Source organism: Bidens hawaiensis, unplaced genomic scaffold (assembly GCF_021521415.1).
Source record: "Bidens hawaiensis isolate Kalapana, Puna unplaced genomic scaffold, B.hawaiensis_p1.1 tig00065161_1, whole genome shotgun sequence".
Lineage (NCBI taxonomy): Eukaryota > Viridiplantae > Streptophyta > Magnoliopsida > Asterales > Asteraceae > Bidens > Bidens hawaiensis.
The window spans coordinates 52,651-69,364 of NW_027501629.1; the positions used below are offsets into that span (position 1 = coordinate 52,651).

At 35.3% G+C, this 16,714-nt stretch overlaps 2 protein-coding genes across 2 annotated transcripts; one reads left to right on the forward strand and one right to left on the reverse strand.

Moving 5' to 3' along the window:
- The first annotated feature begins 7,935 nt into the window (after positions 1 to 7,935).
- Positions 7,936 to 12,590, forward strand: LOC143604450 (FKBP12-interacting protein of 37 kDa-like). The gene is made up of 14 exons (XM_077080923.1): positions 7,936 to 7,990; positions 8,082 to 8,133; positions 8,213 to 8,274; positions 9,145 to 9,212; positions 9,315 to 9,351; positions 9,446 to 9,533; positions 9,635 to 9,699; positions 9,781 to 9,858; positions 10,157 to 10,204; positions 10,301 to 10,354; positions 10,682 to 10,843; positions 11,089 to 11,158; positions 11,930 to 11,985; positions 12,204 to 12,590. The coding sequence occupies exons 1-14, from the start codon at positions 7,961 to 7,963 to the stop codon at positions 12,381 to 12,383; spliced, it is 1,050 nt and encodes a 349-aa protein (XP_076937038.1). The 5' UTR covers positions 7,936 to 7,960; the 3' UTR covers positions 12,384 to 12,590.
- Positions 12,591 to 12,841: 251 nt separating this feature from the next.
- LOC143604451 (AP-1 complex subunit mu-2-like) lies at positions 12,842 to 16,397 on the reverse strand (the record flags this gene model as incomplete). The annotated part of the gene is made up of 9 exons (XM_077080924.1): positions 12,842 to 12,940; positions 14,233 to 14,355; positions 14,480 to 14,621; positions 15,116 to 15,213; positions 15,346 to 15,442; positions 15,537 to 15,644; positions 15,868 to 15,971; positions 16,065 to 16,241; positions 16,326 to 16,397. Coding segments are annotated over 9 exons (1,020 nt in total), but the record flags the coding sequence as incomplete, so codon positions are not given.
- Positions 16,398 to 16,714: the final 317 nt, after the last annotated feature.

Here is a 16,714-nt window from a genome sequence, read left to right on the forward strand (position 1 = left end):
ATAACGTTACAACCTGACAGTACGTGCAATATCCGAAGATCGTTCACGAACCATCAAGCAATCATTCATACATATCACATATACCACATATGGCTTTATAACGTTACAACCTGACAGTACGTGCAATATCCGAAGATCGTTCACGAACCATCAAGCAATCATTCATACATATCACATATATCACATATGGCATACACTTATCACTTAGGATAAATGTATTAACAACACATCAAGTATGCACACAGCCCCGAAAACATAACAAGGAATGGGGCTAGAAACTCACCTGGATCCTGTTACGCTCGCCGTTGATCGTAATTCCTTTATTTAACTGGGCTCGGCTAACTGTATAATATTTACACATATCAATTAACTACTACTACTCGTTTTGTATTTCTATCTATATATGACCCACAACGAACGGGGGTCCGGGGGCAGCGCCCCTGGCAGCGGGGTTCTAGGGGCGGCAGTCCCTAGCGGGGTCCAAGGGGCAGAGCCCCTGGCTGGGGTTAAGCTGCCAGGTCAGCTTGGAAAAATTTTATTTTCGATAACTGCCTTACCACATTTTCCATTAGGTTTTTAATTTATTTTATAATCGAACTTCACTTCAGGCGAAGTTAAACCTTAGGCGAACTTGGCTTCAGGCGAAGTTAAACCTTAGGCGAACTTGGCTTCAGGCGAAGTTAAACCTTAGGCGAACTTGGCTTCAGGCGAAGTTATCCTTAGGCGAACTTGGCCGTAGGCGAAGTTATACCTTAGGTGAACTTGGCTTCAGGCGAAGTTAAACCTTAGGCGAACTTGGCTTCAGGCGAAGTTATACCTTAGGCGAACTTGGCCGTAGGCGAAGTTAACCTTAGGCGAACTTGGCCGTAGGCGATGTTATCCTTAGGCGAAGTTACGCTTGAAGGCGAAGTTCATCAGGCGAACTTAATCTTGCAGGCGAAGTTATCGCGCTGCAGATCTGTTTGCCCATAACTCCTTCGTTTCTTAGCCAAATAACTCGATTTTGGTACCCACGGAATCGTATGATCGGCGCCTACAAATCCCAACCATCAAATCGGCCTAAAATCGACGTTTTAGGGGTCCGATTTGGGCAGTTTGGGTTTCGGGTCCGGTTAACCCATCCAATCCTAACCATTTACAGTAATAATAGATTTGTTGGATTGTTCTTACCTTACCAACTCAGATCTATCAACAAAATCTCGGGTTTCGGCTTCGAATCTTGATCGGTTAGTATGTGTGTGTTTTGAGGAGTGTGTGGAGTGTGTGTGGAGTTTGGTGAGAAATGAGATAGTTTTGGGATTTTGGGGGTATTTATATCCCTGAAATCCCATTCTCATTTATCCTATCTCAATTAATCCAAGTCCATGACCCGCTCCTACCCGATATTAATAATTAAAAACGCGAAATCACTAACATAACTTTCTTTATTCAACATTATAAATTTTAGGATGTTACACTACAATACTCAAGAAATTTGGTGTTATATTCCTTGAGATTGGTTCCCACAATATTGTGATTCCACAGTTTATTCTGAATCTGATCTATTTCATTTATTGGGCAAAACTTCTTTAATATCATTGCCTTAAACGTTTCCCAATCTAGATTATACAAATTTTCTCTTCCTTTGACCCAAATGAGGGTATTCCACCACTCTAGTGTCTCCCCTTTGAACATCTAGGAGGTATATTGAACCTTTTCGCTCTCGGTACATTTTCTTATTAATACAATTGATTCCATCTCCTCCAGCCATCGGAGGGTATTTATTGCTCCTTTATCCCCGTGAAATTCTTTGGGATTATAGACCTTAAACACTTTGAAATCACAACCTTCGTATATTTTAAGTTTCTTTGTTTTATCACGGAGGTCGTTTTCAGCTGTTGAGCTTTCATCACTCGCTTCTTTCTTTCTCTCGGTTTCGTTTTCCTTTTTCTTACTTTCTTTCTTCTTTGATTCTTTCTTTGATTCTCTTTTTGAAGTAACAAATTCGCTTTTGCTTCGACTTGCTCTTTTATTAGAATGTGAGGCGGTACGGCTAGGATCGTTTTTCAGAATTTCATAAATTGGACTTACAGTTTCCTTTATTAGATCACGAATACCAAGAATATAATCTTGTGGCATCGCTTGAATATTTTCCATAGCAGTCTTTTCCTTAATATTGTTGAATATGGTATCTTCTACAGTCTTTTCTTTATTATTCATTTGGACCTCTTGATTACTGTTGGCTTTAGACATGCTATTACATGAATAAAGCAAGGTTTAGAAAAGATACACTTTATATTACATTATTTATTTACAAGAAGAAGAAAACATAACAACTAACAACGGTACACAACAACTATTTCTAATCCTTAATCCACTTTTTAACAAGATTTTTCATCTTGTCACATTTCTTAACTATCTTTTTCCCCATCTTCTTTTTGTCCAGTCTCTCATCCCTCAGCTCGTCTATCACTACATTGGGCGGGTTAGAATATCCTGTTGGCGCGGATGTGGCTGGGAAGAGATAAGCATTTTCCTTTGGATAGAGATGCGGATTGGCAACATATGCATGCATTTCTTCATCGAGGATATTGTTAGTATAAAACTCCTCGATGAGGTTTGCCTCTTCGCGGATTTCATTAGCTTGTTGTGATATTGATGGTCTCGGTCCTAAGTATGGAGGAAAATAAGAGTTCTTGTTCTCCTCATCTTCTTCCTCGGGATCCTCCTCTTCTTCGGGATTCTCTTCCGATTCATAAGGATTTTTTATTGGTGATGGATTAAGTCTCTTTTTATAGGGCATGGTAACCCTCATTTTTGGTTTACAGATTGGTTCTGCAGTTGTCGGTGGGATCTGGTATTGATAATTCAATGGTGGTGATCCAAATTGCCATCTCCTTTGATCAGAATGACAATTCATCCAGCTTGATGATTCTGATTCAGTTTCTTTATTTGATCTTGATTTGGACTTCTTGTTCCTCGGAATGATGATATGTGGGGATGTCGGATGGATAATACTGAGGAATGTTGTCGGTGGTGTCGTAAGAAATTTCTATTGGCATTTGCTGACTTCCTGGAAGATACACGGGTTGGCTCCCATAAGGCATCACCGGATTGATTGGTTGATTGGGATTGAAAAAGCTAGTATAATAATTATTGCTACTTTCCATATCGGATGGTTCGTGATTGATTGTCGGTTTTGATCGGATAGCTACACGGCGTCTATGACCAAGATACTTAACGTATGACATCCGCACTTAGTTAGGTTTTAGGGATAGGAGGTTTACCAATCCTATCTTATCCCTATAAAATAATAATAATAATAATAATAATAATAATAATAATAATAATAATAATAATTTTAATGGTTAAAGCTTAGGTACTAATGTTTAATACTTAATTCGCTGAAACCGATGGCTCTGATACCAACCTGTCACACCTTGACTTAGGGCCTAGGCGTGTGACCACAAGTTGGTACCTGTTTTGTAAATAATACCAGAGTTTATGGGTTAATTTTAGCGGAAGACTTTAGTTTGAATATAATATTAATTTACATTGAAAATTTACTTGGGAATTAAATACCCAAGTATCGGTTTACAAAACATAAGTTTTATATTACAAGGATTTTATATCAAAAACGGAGTCATCTCGTCATGCGCTTCTATCTTCATAAAACTCTAATCCTTTCTATTCATACTAATGCTTAATTTTTTGCAATGGGTTGGAAAAATACGTCAGCTATGTGATGGTGAACATGTATGACTCAATAAAACATTTTGAATGACTATTACAATACAAACATAGTTTTCTTGACAAACTCAGCAGAAGCATTTCTACTTCCGGTATATGTACCACTGCCCTACACACATAATCGTATTCTCCAAGCCACACAGCCCTGAACAGAGAACTAATCATGACCGTTTAGCCCGCGGCTACCTCGCCTTTGATTGATTGATTGGGCTTAACAGTTATGTATGGATCCAGACACATGCGTATTTGGTCTAAGTTGATTTTATTCTCTACTTTGTATTATAATGTTTTAGAGATCACATGATCTCATGTAGACATTGATTGACTCGTTAAGACAAAACACCCGTTCGTCTCATTGAGTATAAATATGTTTTGACTGATTAAAAAGGTTAACGTATTCACCTGTACCGTCGATGTTGAAAACCTTGACTGATTGATTGAGAATGATATTTAACCTATACATAAATAGGTTTGTATGAATGTTGTGAATGATGATTAAGCTATAATTGTAAGCTTAACCTTGAAATCGTTTATCTCTTTGATTGTGAATGAAAACACTTGGTTTTATGTGACGTTTGATATAACATGCTTTGGCTTAATAGGTTCTAACACGTTGGTAAGTTTATCCAGGTAAGTAAACGGGTCCCTCGGTTGATTGGGATTTATACGAATTACTTTCCTTAGACAGGAAACTCACTACTAGTGATATCCCCCTTACAGTTACCACTTGCCCGTCAAAATATATCTTTATTTATTATTACTTCATCATGAAGTAACGTTTATGAAAAACTTGATTGTGAATGTTTATAAAATACGATCAAGGTTAAAGGCCATAGCCTCGATTGATAGTTTAAGCTATAACTCAAATAACTTAAACATAACTCCTACCATAGTACGAATATTTAGATAGATAATAAGAAATGGCAGGCTCTTGATCTACTCGATTGTATGATTACTAGCTTGATTATAACTTCGTTTCTTACACAAACTACGAGAAAAATGGCACGTTGGCTCGTCACGGCAATCGGGCACGCTTCTCTAGACTAAGTGTGTGTAAATTGAGGTGTGTTTGGGATGAAAATGGCCCAATCCCGTAACCCTCTATTTATAGGCAGAAACTGCCTCCCATCGCGATACGCGATGGCTTCCTTGTCACTCGTCGCGTATCGCGACGCCGCAATTTGACGCCGCCATACCAGCTCTTGACACGTGGCCTGTCATATCATGCCATGTGTTGACACGTGGTTGGACACGTGTCCACGTTACTTAGCCTGGTCATCACGATACGCGATGACCTTGGTGGTTAGGCCGTAGCGTATCGCTACACCGCCCATTTATGGGTTGTTATGCGAAGCCATCACACTACGCGATGAGCTTATGTTTTCCCCGTCGCGTATCACGATGGGTGAAGTTTTAGAATATTCAAATTTAGTCCTTAAACTTAGAAAAGTTTATATAATTGGCCAAAACTTAATAGGGTTTAAGACGCGGTGTTACATTCAAGAAAATACATGTTTTAACCGATTCGGGAGTAAGCCTTGTCCTTCTTACCGAAACAACCCTGACACTAACAGAAAAAGCCGACTCTGATTCTACCGTAGAAGCTTAAACACTTAGTAGATCACGGGCCATAGAGGCTAGGATAGGAAATTGGGATTCCTTTCCTTTCCACCAAGACAAAATGTCAAAATTTTCAAATTCTTGTTCGGATGTGACGGATGCTAGAAAATCGGTTCCAAAATATATCTCCCGAGCTCGGTACTTGGGGTGTTACCACGAGCTCGTTTGGCATTGTCACTTCTCAAAGTATTAAACAAACATATGTTTAAATTTCTACTACGGCTAATTGAAAAAGCCGCATTTTTAAATGCTTGATGTATTTGTGAAGATGCTTCACTGTATTTAGATTGATAAACCTCAAACAAATTTTCCAAATGTTTTTTAAACTCGGCAGTTTTTTTTAACAAAATTAGCATCTTCAAGTTGCAAATCCAAAGCAAAGCATATCTTTTCAATCAAAGTTTCAACACCTCCCACATTTAGGTATGGGTTTAAAGCGGTCGAACAAGTAATAATCGGAGGCAAATCTTCAAAATACTTTTTAAACTTCTCTTTCATCGGCATCATCATTTTAACAAAAAATGGACCTCTATATTCCAAATCCTCAAGCTTCGTTTCCATTATAAAAAGTTGGTTTAGAACGAGACAACTTGTGGGATAATCAACTCCCGATAAAAGTGTTGTTGCACTTTTAAAAGCCCCAAGCAAATCGGTTAAAGTTTCGATAATTTGCCAACTAGATGCAGGTAATGGTGTCACCTTAATTTCGTTTCCAATCAACGCATGAAATGCAATCAAACTTTCCTTTTGTTTTAAAGCGCATTCAAACATATTGCAAGTCGAGTTCCATCAAGTTGGTACGTCCCAATTCGCACCTAAACAACGTGTGCCCGACTCTTTACAAAACGTTTTATATCTTACATATATTGGCCTGCTATTTACAAAAATATCTTTTAACATCTGTTTAAACTCCTTTGTCACATTCACAATTTGATTTAGTCCGTCTTGCACAACTAAGTTGATAATATACGCAACACAACAAGTATGGAAAAAACACCATTGCAAATCGGTTTAAATTTGAGTTTTAGTTGCGCAACCGCAACGATATTGTTGGATGCGTTGTCAAAAGATATAGAAAACAATTTTTCTTCCAATTTAAAAGTTACGATCACCTCCTTCAAAATTTGAAATAAATTGGGTGCGGTGTGTGGATACGGGAACAATTCAAAAGCAATCGTACGCTTGTTCATTTGCCATGTATTGGGGTCTATCCAATGTGCAGTAACACAAAGGTACAGATAGGGTGAACCATGAGGGGCCGACCAAACATCACAAGTCAAATTCACATCGGTTTTTGAACTTTCAAAACCTGAAACCAAACTTTGTTTTGCTCTTTTCCAAGCTTTTAAACTATCACGTCGATAGGTAGTGCGACTTACATGAGTATAACGCGGTTGTAGAACTTTTTGGATGAGACGTGTCAGTCTAGGGTTGTCGAAGTGGTCAAATGGCAAACCCTCTTGAATCATGAAATTTCCCATTTCTTCTCGAGCCACCTGGGCATCATAATGCCAAATAGTTCCATCAGTTGACATTTGCGGTTGATCTCGATTCTGAGTGTTCTTCAACACCTTACAAAATTGATCGAGATGCTTTTGTAAAGTCATGTTGGAATCCGACTTCAACATTGAACCACAATGAATGCATCGAGCTTTGTTTGGACCGAACGCCATTTTACATAACTCGAAATGAGCCCAAACTACTTGATTTCGAGTTGTAGGAAGAATTTCCACCACTTTTGGTTTGGATTTGGAAGCTGTAAAACCCACGCCTACAAAAGAGGTCGCACTTTGGGACCGAGCTATAAGGGAAGCCATTTTTGAGTGGTTTTTCTTTTTTTTTTTTTTTTTCTTGTTTGACATGAGAAAAGACACAAGGTGCTGGCTGCCAACAATTATATATCTAGATATATTGCCCCAATAAAGATCATTTGGAGAACGAAAGATATATGGGCAACCACAGTAGTCACAAACATAATAAAACATTAATATCCGGGTATGAAAAAAACCCGGTTCTGGTATGCAAAAAACCGGGGTATAACTAGAACCGGGTTTTGGGTATTACTAGAACAGGGTTTCGGGTATAACTAGAATCAGGTTTCGGGTATTATTAGAACCGGGTTTCGGGTATAACTAGAACCGGGTTTCGGGTATTATCAGTTTAGATCGGGTACGGGTTCGGGTTTCAGCATTGAAAGTCATACCCTATCCGTACCCTACGGGTAGGGTCGGGTAATGAATACCCAGGTATAAAAAAAACCGGTTCTGGGTTTTTTTTTAGTCCAGTTCCGGGTTAGGGGTTTTTGTGCACCTCTAGTTTGGACCCATTAAATGAATTGAACACCTCTATCTATGTGTAATGTGTTATGATTTATGAACCCATGCATTGGAGCCTAGTATTGGGCCTTTGCAGTCTCGGCCCATCTCCAACAGCCTATACCGGTCAAGTACTTACAACCGCCGACCGGTGTTCTGGTTTTCTTTCTTTCCGATCAATATATTAATATTACCCACCCGTGAAATTAAACACAACTTTAGGGTTTTATTATTAATAATAATAATAATAATAATAATAATAATAATAATAATAATAATATCAGTTCATCAAACCAATGGCATCATCTCGTTCTCACATCGACGACGTAAGTACTACTCAATTCTATTTTGTAGCCCTAATTTACTACTACTACTACTACTACTACTACTACTACATTATTCATTATATTGTTTTAGGATGATGATTTCGGTGGTGATTTGCCTGGAGTCAACGCCACGAGAGTTGCAGGTTTTAATTAATAATCCTCAATTTAGTGATTTCAGTTTTATTAGGTTAATTATAATTGCGTGATGTGATGTGATTGTAGGCACTAAGAGAGGATTTGGAGACCTTGATGATGAAGATGATGATATGTTTGGATCCAAAAAGGTAGCTTTCTTTCTTTGTCATACATTCGTCTGTTTATGTTTCAACATTTTTCATACTTTTAGGGTTAATGCTAAACAAAACTAGTTGTTGATTATACTTTCATTTCCACTTTACAGAAATTCACATTTCAAACTAGTTACATTCAACGGCTGGCTGCCTATAGGGGGGGGGAATTCAATCATTAGTATTTTTTAAACTCTTCGGTTTTAGGTTTTGTCATTTGAGGTTGAAAGTTTGGGCCCAAAAAAGTATATAAAGCTTGACCTAAAATAAGGACTTTAGGCCTAAAATGAAAACTCTAATATTCATATTTGGTTCGGTTTTTATTACATGCAAAACCAAATCCTTACCGTAAGTTCGGTTTTTGGAAAAATATAAAACCAAACCGTCAGTTTTCGTTTGTTTTTTTCAGTTATTTCATTTTCGGATTGGTTTTTTCGGTTTAGTGCACATCCCTATCAGTTAGAGCTTGAAAATATAGTCGTTAGATTGTAAGATAAACAGATAACACTGCAATGCTGTACTTCTTCTATCAGTGCAAATTAGTTGGTCATTAGATTGAATCTTCAAAGTTAAATAGGTGTGAGGAAGACTTGTTTTCTTTTTTGTGCTTTCGTGTTCAAAAAGACCGATGTAAAATAGAAAACAGGCGTTTGTATATCATGAATTGTAAAGTTGAGGTTCTTGTTTTTTCATCACTCACAAAACTTGTTTACAATAAATGTGTTTTTATTATGGTATTAACCATTTACAACTCTGTTTATGTTATCAAAGCTAATGCACTTGCTACCAAACGTAATGCCACGTTGAAAATTCTGTATTGTTTTGATCAGTTATGTGATATTCACTACTACTTTGTTTACAATACAGGCTAACATAAAAGTAGAAGAAACTGCACCAGGTGTTGCAACTGGGATGATTTTATCTCTTCGTGAAAGGTAAAACGAATGATTTGTCTTGATTTTTGTAATTTTTCTATTTTAATCAAACATAAATTCATCCTTTTTTGCATTTTTTTCTTTGTGCTTTGTCTTTTGTAGCCTCCAAATCTGTAAGGATGATCTTGCTACATGTCAGGTATGCATCAACTTATTCATATAATTCTATCATGTCTTTGTTACTTTAACGCCTTCTGTTATAATATTATTACACAACACGTTATTTTTAATAGTCTGAGCTCGAAGATGCGAAGTCAGAAGTTCAAAAGTGGCATACTGCATTTGAGAAAGAGTCCTTCATTCCTTCAGGCTCATCTGTTGGTTAGTTTCTTTTATATATATGTGTTGCATTATATTTTCTCATTTGAAGCCGGTGTCATTCTTGAAAATTGGTTAATGTTGTTTTTTTTGTATCTATGCAGAACCTAGAGTTTTAGTCAATTATCTTCAAAACCTAAAATCTTCTGAGGAATCAATTCGAGAGCAGGTTTGGTGTAAAAAAGTTATGCTTTCTTGATGGAAAGTGAATGCCAATCTTGTATTGATTCATGCTGTTTATTATGTTCAGTTAGAAAAAGCAAAGAAAAAGGAAGCTGCGTTTATTGTAACCATTGCAAAGCGAGAGCAGGAAATTGCAGATTTGAAGGTGCTTATTGTTTTTCCCATTACCAGTATAAGATAATATATTAATTATATCAGGTTGAATATCGTCATTGCTAAAAGAACAAGTGAAAAGACAAAACTATCCCTCTACCTTTTAACTAATACTAAGTTGGATCTTTGTTCAATTAACACCTTGTATTGTATAATGAAAATGCCAATTGTTAAGTCTAGTTTCTTTGATATTGGTGAATTAGTTCAAATAATTAATGTTTTTGATGTTAGAAAAAGGTTATACACTTATACGTCTCTCAACTGATAAATTTTGTTATCAAATGCTTTAGGCTGCAGTTCGGGATTTAAGATCACAACTCAAGCCTTTATCGATGCAGGTACACTATTTTAAAGCTATATTATTACTTCTATTTTTGTACTTGTTACAAAGTTTAACTCAAGTTATTAATGTTCCGCTTTGCTAACATTTGCAGGCAAGAAGATTGTTACTTGATCCTGCAATTCATGAGGAGTTTATGCGTTTGAAGGTAATTATGTTACCAGTAGATACAATTATATAGTAACTGCAAAATGTTTGATATTAAATGCCTCTAAAGTATGCCCACACAACAGATTAGCACACAAATCTTTACTATTGGTATTACCTAATAGGCTAATATACAAATTAAAACACAAACTAAAATACTTGTACAATGTTGTCTAAAATGTAGATCTGGTCGACTTGTTATTAAAAACATGTGCAACCTTAAATTATTAAGTGTTGATTAAATTTTGGTGTGATGTGGACTATTAGTTGACTTTCTCAGAATCTTTTTATACATTTTACTAAAAAAAAGCACATGTTGCAATTTCAGAATTTGGTAGAAGAAAAGGATAAAAAAGTCAAAGAGCTGCTGGATAATGCTTCTGCAGTCAACTTCACTCCACAAAGCAAAATGGGAAAAAGTCTAATGGCTAAATGCAGAATCCTGCAAGAAGAAAACGAGGAGATAGGGAATCAAGCTAAGGAAGGAAAGGTTAGTTAGATCATGCAATTTTCAGAGTGAAAATTATCAAAAAGAAAAAATAATTTTTTTTTGCATAATAAAATTCTTATACTCTTGAAAGTTCACGAAAAAAATTGGATTTTTGTTAACTTCTGAAAAGGCAGGGATTTAATCAAGCAAAAAGTACTTTATGTTAATACTTAATAGTAAAGTCTTGGTACTTTGTTGTTTAGTTTATAAAGTCCTGGGACTTATATGAGATTTCTGGTTTGCAGATACATGAGTTGTCAATGAAACTTGCTTCCCAGAAAGCTCAGAATGTAGAACTCAGGAGCCATTTTGAAGGTTGAGTTATCTGTTTGTTTCTCTAATTATTAAGCATCTAATTTTATTTGCCAACTTTCTAATTTGTTTTCTCACTTTCTAAAGTGGATGGATTTTCAAGTTTGACTTTTGATGGTCAGATAGGCCACTTTTAACCTTGAAACTGGCACTGCTTCTCACACATATTATATACAAACTGTATTTCTATAGCCGGTTTCTCAAAATGCCAATACAATTACTCATGCACTTAGAAAAAGAATTCATTTTAAACATTCTTTTGTGAATAATTAATGCATTATTTAATGTTGGGTTTGGATCAAATACAAATGACTTTTATTCATGAGAAGTGTACAAATAACTAGAGTAATTATGTTAACATTAGTGTAATTATTGTTACAATATAACTTTTGAACTAGAGTAATTATTAATTTATTATTACACTATTTTGTTTTTTATAACATAATTACTCTAGTTCAAAACTGTAATTACTCTAGTTATTTGTATGTTTAGTATGTTCATATTATTTGTACCGGATCCCACCCTATTTATGTTTTTACTGAAACTATATTACCGCTAAAATTATCTAAATTTTTGAATGAAGTGATTATGAGTTTGCTCTAAAATACAGTCGACATTTTTTGACGCATTTGTTTAACACATGCAACCCACGTGACCTGTTGTTTTCTTTCGTTAATTTTTGTATCTGACTCGTCTGAGATAAAAGATTCCTCAATATCAATCCATTCATAAGCAAACTTGCCGCTTATTAATTTGCGTGTTACTTCATTGCAGGTTTATGCAAGCATATGGAGGGACTGACAAACGATGTTGAGAAATCAAATGAAATGGTCTCCCTCCCCCAATATATATATATGTGTGTGTGTGTGTGTGTGTGTGTGTGTGTGTCTTGTAATTATATAATACTTATTGTCCACAATGTGATCACGTTTCAGTCGGGCCTTAAGAAACAACATAGTATCAAATGATTTAGGATGTTATCACTATTGGATTAACTTGTATAATATCTGATAATCCGTAGCTCATTCAACCTGTTTTGTTTTTTTAGGTGCTAATATTAGAAGAGAAGCTCAGTGACAAAGAAGCTGAGATCAAAAGATTAAGGCATCAGCTGCGACAATATGACACGGCAGAGGAAAAAGCAGAGGCGCTTGTTGATGTTGAAAAAGATACAAATGAGGATGTTGCAGTGGAATCAATACCCGAACCTGAAAATGAGGAATCATAGGAAGCTCGGGTCTTGTTTTCTTAAGTATGCTCTTTTATGTTCCATGTATGTGACTGTGTATGTTGTACATCAAATCTTCATGGCACATAACATGTGGGTGTTCATGTTTGATTGATGATTTTGAGGTACTAAATGTAAACGAGTTTTGTACTGATGGGCCTCACATGCTATTCATATTCATGCATGTTTCGTGTACTTTCTGCCATGGTTGGTAAAATGGTAACTATAGTTATCTGATTACCATGTGAAGTTATGAATCACTGTGTGTAATTAAGTTGATTAAAACAAATGGCAACCGATATTTTAGAAACTCAAAACTAGAATTCAAGAATTTAAAGCTTAAAGTGGTGGCTGATAATAGGAATTTAAGTTAATATACCAACAACAAATTACAGTAATGTTGTTTTGTTTGGTTACAATTAGGAACCTATATATTAAATTAAAGTTTGACCCGGGCTTCACTGTAGTCTTATTTCATATTCACCAGCCATTGTTATGTATCTCACCCATGGTAGTGTCTGGTAAGCACTTTTTTCGATAACTTTAAGGTGACGAACCTGCAACCATAAACAACTTTTCAAGAATGCGTCGATTTGGGCCGTGTTCATGCACTACGGGTCAAATAGAAATGAGTGCAAATTATATACTTCTAGTGCACACAAGCTACTAAATCATTTTATCAAAAGATTTAGATTTTAGATTACTGTTATAATAATTTGTTTTTGTAATTATAATTTATTTGAATAGTTTTTTTTATTATTATTTTTTATTTTTTAATTAATACAGGATGGAAAAGTTTTAGTGGGTCCATCCAACTACTTGACCCATTGACCATAAACCCGAACTTATTTTGACCTGTCATTCAATATGTTTGGCCTGCTCATATTTAGGGCTGGCGAAACGCGTCTAGCCATATTAATTGGGTCAAGCAAGACACGACAGATTGACAAGGGTACCAAACACAAACAAGACTCGTGTAACTAAATGTCATTTACTTGAACACGAACACTAGGCCTGTAAACAAACCGAACGAACACGAATAAGGGCATGTTCGTGTTCGTTCATTTAACTTTAAACGAACAAGAACACTTAATCGAACACATATTATATGTTCGTGGTTGTTTATTTAAAAATGAACATGTTCATGTTTGTTTGTTTAAATTCTGAACGAACAGTTCACGAACATAAACGAACATATTTGAACAAAGATAAACAAACATAAATGAATATATGAACAAATGTAAATGAACACAAGCAAACATAAACGAACGCACTTAAATGAACAAATATAAAACCATTAAGTAGATACTCTTCAAAATAAAATTTAATTATTTTCTATCAATATGTAAACGAACATAAATAAACGGATATAAATGAACATAAATACAACGAACACAAATGAACGTTCACGAACATAAATGAACGAAGAAACATGTGTTCACGTTCGTTCGTTTAATTAAACAAACACAAATTTTTTGTTCATGTTCGTTCGTTTATTAAACAAAGGAACACAAACACACTTCCCGCCGAACGGTTCACGAACAGTTCACTGAACTTTTCTGCTCGTTTACAGGGCTAACGGTGACAAGTTTAGTAACATGACTGACCTGACCTGACCAAGCTGTTCAACACAGTTTAACAAATAACAAAATAAAATAAAATAAAATAAAAGTTACAGAAGACTACAATTCATAAAAGCTAATCAAAACATATTAGTTAACTAGTTTAATCGTAGGCGTCACAAACATGTCGAGCCGTTTATGACCCGAACCCATTTAACTTAAACTCAAACCCGTTTAACTTTGTATCGAATCATGTTGTGTTAACGGGCTGTGTAAAAACACATTACCTGAATACCGGATACGGTAAAATACGGTATCTCAAACTTAACACGTATAGGAGTTTTTTTGTTAGGAGTTGCATCTTCATACGCTACACTCGGGAGTCTAAACTCGGCCCCTAACATATACTCCTGCAATTGTTGATGCTCATATGATGTTATGAGAATTAATAATAAGTATTTAGTTACAACAATGCAAAAAAAAAAAAAAAAGAAAAGAGAAAATGTTCATAAAATTTCATAACTAATTTGGTACCTTGTCACCGGGGAATGATTTAATTTTCCATATAAGTGAGTCGTGTTCGGGAGCATATGAAGCGGATCCCATTGTTGTTCGAACAATTGGTTTTGTAGCTTCGGATGGCACGGGTATGCTAATTTGTACATTTGTTGCATTACTGTATTACATATTACTTATCAGAGTTTACTCATAATTTGACTAAGAACACCCATTTATCATGAAAATGAAGATATACTGTCATAATGTATGCATAGACCACAAAAGTATCTTAAATAAGTATAAATAATAGGGATATTATGGCCATCTATTCTAGACCAATGTTGGTGCATGAGATTTTTATCTGGCACAGCAGATTTTCGTGTTGGCGCAATAGATTCCAACGTTGGTGTCGGAGATTTCCATCTGGTGCAACAGGTTCATGATCCCGCGCCAGATAGAAATCTGCTGTACTTGGTCAAAATCTCTTGCACCGGCGGGGGGCGTGCCAGGTGTAAGCTTTTGGTTGGCTGAAATAGTTTCTTTACTAAAAAACGAATGTCAAGTAGGTTGTTTTGTCAATCTCATTAGTCAAAAGAAAAATTGTAGTGATTTTGAAATGTTCTAGGTGATGTGCAAAAACATTTGGATTTATTTTCATGTTATAAGGAATACCTTCGCGCTCGGAATTGGCTTCTAGCTTTTACAAGCATCTCAATCCTACTTCTAGCATGTTTTTCAATTTGAGCCTCAACCCAAATTAGAGGTTTTACCTAGCAGAGCATTTAAAAAGATTAAAAAAATAACAATCTGGTTTTACCTAGCAGAGCATTTAAAAAGATTAAAAAAATAACAATCTGAAATGTTAAGACTAATAATAATAATCACATACAACTGAAGATAACCTGAGTGCTGATTCTATATGTCATTAGATCAAATGACCCATCAGGAGGAATAAAAGATATTGTGCGGTCCTTTTCATAGCGCGCTAGACGTACACACCTATTGAAAACAACTATTAAGTAAGCATATATGTGTATATAATAAGACCAAATTATAGCATATTCAGTAATGTGTCTATTTATGTATGTCTTACTGGTGAAATCTGATGTCTTCTAAATCAATGGATTTCCCCTTTGATGATCGATCTTGTACGTCCATTAGAACTCTGTCATTAAGCCCAAGTTTGCACTCAGGCATTCCACTGCAGGAAATAACCACTCATGTTTAGTTAATAATAGTTGAAATTTCAGTTAACCGCATAAACACTTAATTACTGTAAACGAGCGGAGCCAAGGTGGGCTCATGGTTGGCTAGTTAATCTTAACGAGTTGAAATGTTGGCTCTTTTTATTTTCAGTTTATAGTTATGTATTTTTAAACATGTTAGAAAATGTTATATGTTTGTCAACCATAACATATAAGCACCTTAAACATGCTCTCATCTTTAGCGCCCCACCAACTTCCGACCGAATTAACTGTCTGTTACTATTAACCAGTATGTTAACACTTTCAACCACATCCAAGAACACCTGATATCAAAAACCAAAAGAAAAGAAAACACCAGAATATTAATAACCCCATAGCAATTTCATATCATAACCCATTAACAGAAAGGTTCACACTTCATTCTTTTTGTAAAATATTCCTTCATTTCTCCAAGAAACTGCATTGGTTACAGCCATTGGAGGCCTCTGTGTAACTTCCAGCCTATACGCATCAGTCTTTATAAACTCGCTTAATATCGTTGCTTCCGTATATTGTGGGTAACCAAAGTCCATCATCTCATCAAGCAATTCGTACTGCCATATGACTTGTTAATAATGAGTTTGTGTGATTAATAAGTTAGCTGATATATGAAGTGCAGTAAAGGAATTTGTTTTTACCACTACAACAAAGTTATCTCTAAGAGATTCTTCAACCAACTCTTCAAAATAATACTCAAAAACCTGACAAATTTGATTAGTTATTTAGAAATAATGATATGATGTCAGATTTAGAGAATTCTTTTTGCGAAAATTGGGTTGTTTTCAATACCCATGATGACAACTTTAAAGTTCTGAAGATGAAAATAGTATTGAGACTTCACCATCTTTTTCTTTTAGAAAATTATTTGTTATATTTAACATATGATTTACTTTTTCTCTACTAATATGTAATATCTAATACTTATGAAATAAACTAAATTTACTGTTCTGCTTTGATTTTTATCTGCTTGTTGATATAACTTTTATTAAAAACGGTTTTGTATTCAAAATAAAGTAACTTTTGATAT

Coding starts and splice junctions, on each gene's coding strand:
- LOC143604450 (XM_077080923.1), top strand. CDS start 7,961: ATGGCATCATCTCGTTCTCACATCGACGAC. Junction 9,700..9,780: donor AGGAATCAATTCGAGAGCAG/GTTTGGTGTAAA, acceptor TATTATGTTCAG/TTAGAAAAAGCAAAGAAAAA. Junction 10,205..10,300: donor TCAAGCCTTTATCGATGCAG/GTACACTATTTT, acceptor TAACATTTGCAG/GCAAGAAGATTGTTACTTGA.